This window comes from Trachymyrmex cornetzi, unplaced genomic scaffold (assembly GCF_001594075.2).
Source record: "Trachymyrmex cornetzi isolate Tcor2-1 unplaced genomic scaffold, Tcor1.1 scaffold1096, whole genome shotgun sequence".
Classification (NCBI taxonomy): Eukaryota; Metazoa; Arthropoda; class Insecta; order Hymenoptera; family Formicidae; genus Trachymyrmex; species Trachymyrmex cornetzi.
Window position 1 is genome coordinate 56361 of NW_017295649.1, and position 3645 is coordinate 60005.

At 35.3% G+C, this 3645-nt stretch overlaps 1 protein-coding gene across 3 annotated transcripts in view; it reads right to left on the minus strand.

Annotated features, from left to right (window-relative positions):
- Positions 1 to 188: 188 nt before the first annotated feature.
- The window catches only part of MICU1 (Mitochondrial calcium uptake 1), a 10331-nt gene continuing 6874 nt past the window's right edge, over positions 189 to 3645 (minus strand). For all 3 annotated transcript variants that reach the window (XM_018508681.1, XM_018508673.1, XM_018508664.1), the window contains exon 12: positions 189 to 692. In XM_018508681.1, the coding sequence (XP_018364183.1) occupies positions 538 to 692 (155 nt within the window). In that variant the 3' untranslated portion in view covers positions 189 to 537. The remainder of the gene's footprint in view (positions 693 to 3645) is intronic.

Here is a 3645-nt window from a genome sequence, read left to right on the forward strand (position 1 = left end):
GAATCTGACATCAAATTTTCAATGTTCAAAACGTATTAGGAATTATTTAAGATATAAGTATTTCATTAAGGAACAATGAATAAATTAATAATAGAAAATTTTGTGTTAATAGATTATTTAATATAAATATAAATATTAAATAATCTATTAACACAAAATTTTCTATTATTAATTTATTCATTGTTCCTAATACGTTTTGAACATTGAAAATTTGATGTCAGATTCGTGTTTAGCGACCTTAAAAACCCCTGAGTGACAAGTTTCAAGTGAATTCAAGCACTTTTTTATACTTCTTCCACCATATTGGATCCGCCATCTTGAATTTTTTATTTTGCCACTTTGCATTTTAAAGTAGATGTAATTACCTAAATTTTAAGCCTTAGTAGAACTCTTTTCGTTTAAACCAATTCTGGGGGTGGGGGGTCTCTCGTTGACGTAGAATGCCCCATATATATATATACACACATATATATATGCATGTATATTACAATTAACAACAGATACCTAAAGAAGACCAAGTAGCATTTGAATACTCGATTATTTATCGTACGACAGGAGATTGCTGTTTTTCGCACACTTCATCATGGATTGAATTAACTTGACAAATCCAGTATCCTTTGGCTTTTCCAGACCGCGCAGCACACGGTTCTTCATCACAGCAACAAATTCTCGATTGCTAAGTTGTCCGTCCACTGTGGAACAAGATCCATCATAAACAATTTAATCATTTTTTAAATACATTTTACATATTTAATATACATTTAAGATACATTTAATGCTATATCATGCTATAATTTGTAAGAAAATTAAACTTTTCTTATAGCGTTTTTTCTTGGCTGCACTATCGCCCACTAGTGTAATACTCAGACAGTGTACCATGTTTCCATAGCTGGTGATAAGCGAACTCATTCGGTGTACCGTGTTTCCGTGGCTACGGTGTAGTGCAAATTTTATGCACGAAGTGGGATTTTGCTACACCGTCTCAAAGAGACCGTGTAGCACCAGTGTGACATTTAATAGCGTTTTCCACTGGGAAAATTGGTGCAACACTGGTGCGCACTGAGTGCAATTGTGTTGTTCCACTGTGAAAACTAGTTCAGTGTTTAATGTTCTATTGATAAAACTGGTGCAAAAAACTTGCACTGAGTTCAACTTTTGCTCCACTGTCTTTGAAGTCAGTGGAGACCAGTGTAAGTTGAAATTGAGGTTGTGTTCGTGCTAAGGTATGATATTATATTATGATATGATATTACATTATTGTAATTAATGTTATAACAATGACATTGTTTAGTTTCAATGTTTCTAATAATAGCTATGCAATGACATTTTGACTTTTAAAATTCTTTAAATGTAAAAATTTAATTAAAAAAAATGTTTTAAATAAATAAATGAATCAGAATATTGTAAAATAAATAATTTGAATTTGAACATAGTTATATATTATATATTTTTAGGGGTGAATAAAATGGATGTCTAATGATATGTTTTATTGAACCGCACTAAACCTGCATTATGACTGCACTAGTGCAGTTTTCATCTAACACGGCGCTAGTGCTGCACCAGTTTTTCCAGTGGAAAACGCTATAAAATTTGAAAATAAAAGTCAAGCGAGAACAGAGTTTTAGCATAATAATGATACAGTGTACACCATGGTGTGCGTGCATCTAGTGTATAGTGTAACAGGCACTGTAGTTGAGTGTAGCGCTTACACGCAACTGGTGCGGTGTGAGACTGCACCCAGTGTATCCCAAGAGAAAACGCATTAGTAGAGTCAGGAAGGAAGACTAAGGTCCGTTTCCACCAACGCAGATCAACTTTAATCTCGGTTCAACTTACTCTTTGTCTTTTTCTAGTTCTAAAGATTAGAAAAAGACGAAGAGTAAGTTGAACCGAGATTAAAGTTAATCTATATTGGTGGAAATGGGCATAAGGAGACTCCACTTATGTAAATAAAAATGGACCCATTTTGCGTTTCGAGTTAAGTTTCGATTCCCGACACTCGCGGCGCTTGTGAACCTTTAAGACCTGCGCGTAATGAATGCACATTTTAGGAAAAAGTGTCACGAAATTTAACCCTTCCGTGAAGGCGATTTGATTGTCCCATCTGGTCCCATCAAGAAAGACAGTTATAAATTGAGCCTAAGTAAATATTTATTTTATTTATGTTTTAAGAAATATATTATTCTTTCGTAATCCGAAGAATACGCGTTAGCGTTTGCATTGTCAAATTGTAATCTACATGTGGAATTGTTGGTATATGCATGTTACTCGTAAATTACACAAAGAAACTTGTGTTTCATTGGCGCTGCACAGTAGAGTGGCATTGTTCTCCTTAGGAATATACTTTAAATATCCAGATTCTTCTTCGAAAATCGGAGATAAAAGTGTTTTTCAGGAAAAAAGTCCTGGGTACCTATTATGGAAATAATCGGAATGGATTCCGATCGGAATTATTCAATTATTCCCTAGATTTCTATTGTGTTTTCTGGGGAAAACGAAATAATTCCGATCGGAATCCATTCCGATTATTTCCATAATAGGTACCCTGGAAAGACTTTCCTTGTTTCTTGTTTCTTTCTTCCAACCATATCTAACTATGGCGCATTCATTAAGTGCAGGTCTTAAAGGTTCACAAGCGCTGCGAGTGTCGAGAATCGAAACTTAACTCGAAACGCAAAATGGGTCCGATTATCGAGGACTGGTTAGACTGAGTGCAGGGTTGGGCACGTATCAAACTCAACGTATCATACGTGGTTTCATACATGGACGAAACTATGTATAATACATCATAAGTTTCAGCCATGTAGTAAAATGGCGCTGGTTACGTGCACATCACACCACATCACACGGGCACAGAGGCTGCGGTCCACTTGTAACGTAACCTCAAACTATATTATACTGATTTACATATTCCAAATCTACAAAATAAAACAAATAAGTACTAAGCAAGTAATTAGCAGTCATGAATCGAGGAGGTAGACCTCTACATAAATACTGGGAAGAAGGCAAATTTAAAAAAATATATGAAGACGAAAACTTTGTTTTGTCTTCATATATTATATTTATTATCAAAATGAAATTGACAGCCTGTTTTAACAGTGTCAACGCTGTTAACCTTCATTAATTAGCCTTGTCTAGTGCTGTGCTGTAACCGTGTAACCTGTATTTCATGAGAAATGGGTTTAATACATGTTTTGTACGTATTATACATTTCCTACGTAGGAAATGTAGGAAACCTCTCGCAGCGCTAAATTTCCCAACCCTGACTGAGTGGAGTCTCCTCTTTCTTCGTGAGTAGAATATACAGGGTGTCCCATTTTAAATGATCCAGCCAAATATCTCGAAAACTAAACCCAGTAGACAAAAATGTTTCAGACAAAAGTTGTTTGACTCGAAGGGGGACATAAGATGGTGCCATCGATTTGACTTGGGATAGTCCTCTAAGGGTCACGTGAAGATCACCTTTAATTTTTTAAATGGAACCCCTTATTTCTCATTGCACATTCTTACAGCTCATCTCGAGAGCTTTCTAAAACACTATAATTAAGTTACTTTTCGTTATGTACTAGTTAAGTTATAAATATCGACATCTAGAATGGACCGCTGATGGCAATGGTGGGGGTAGAAAGACGATTAGAGTGAGAG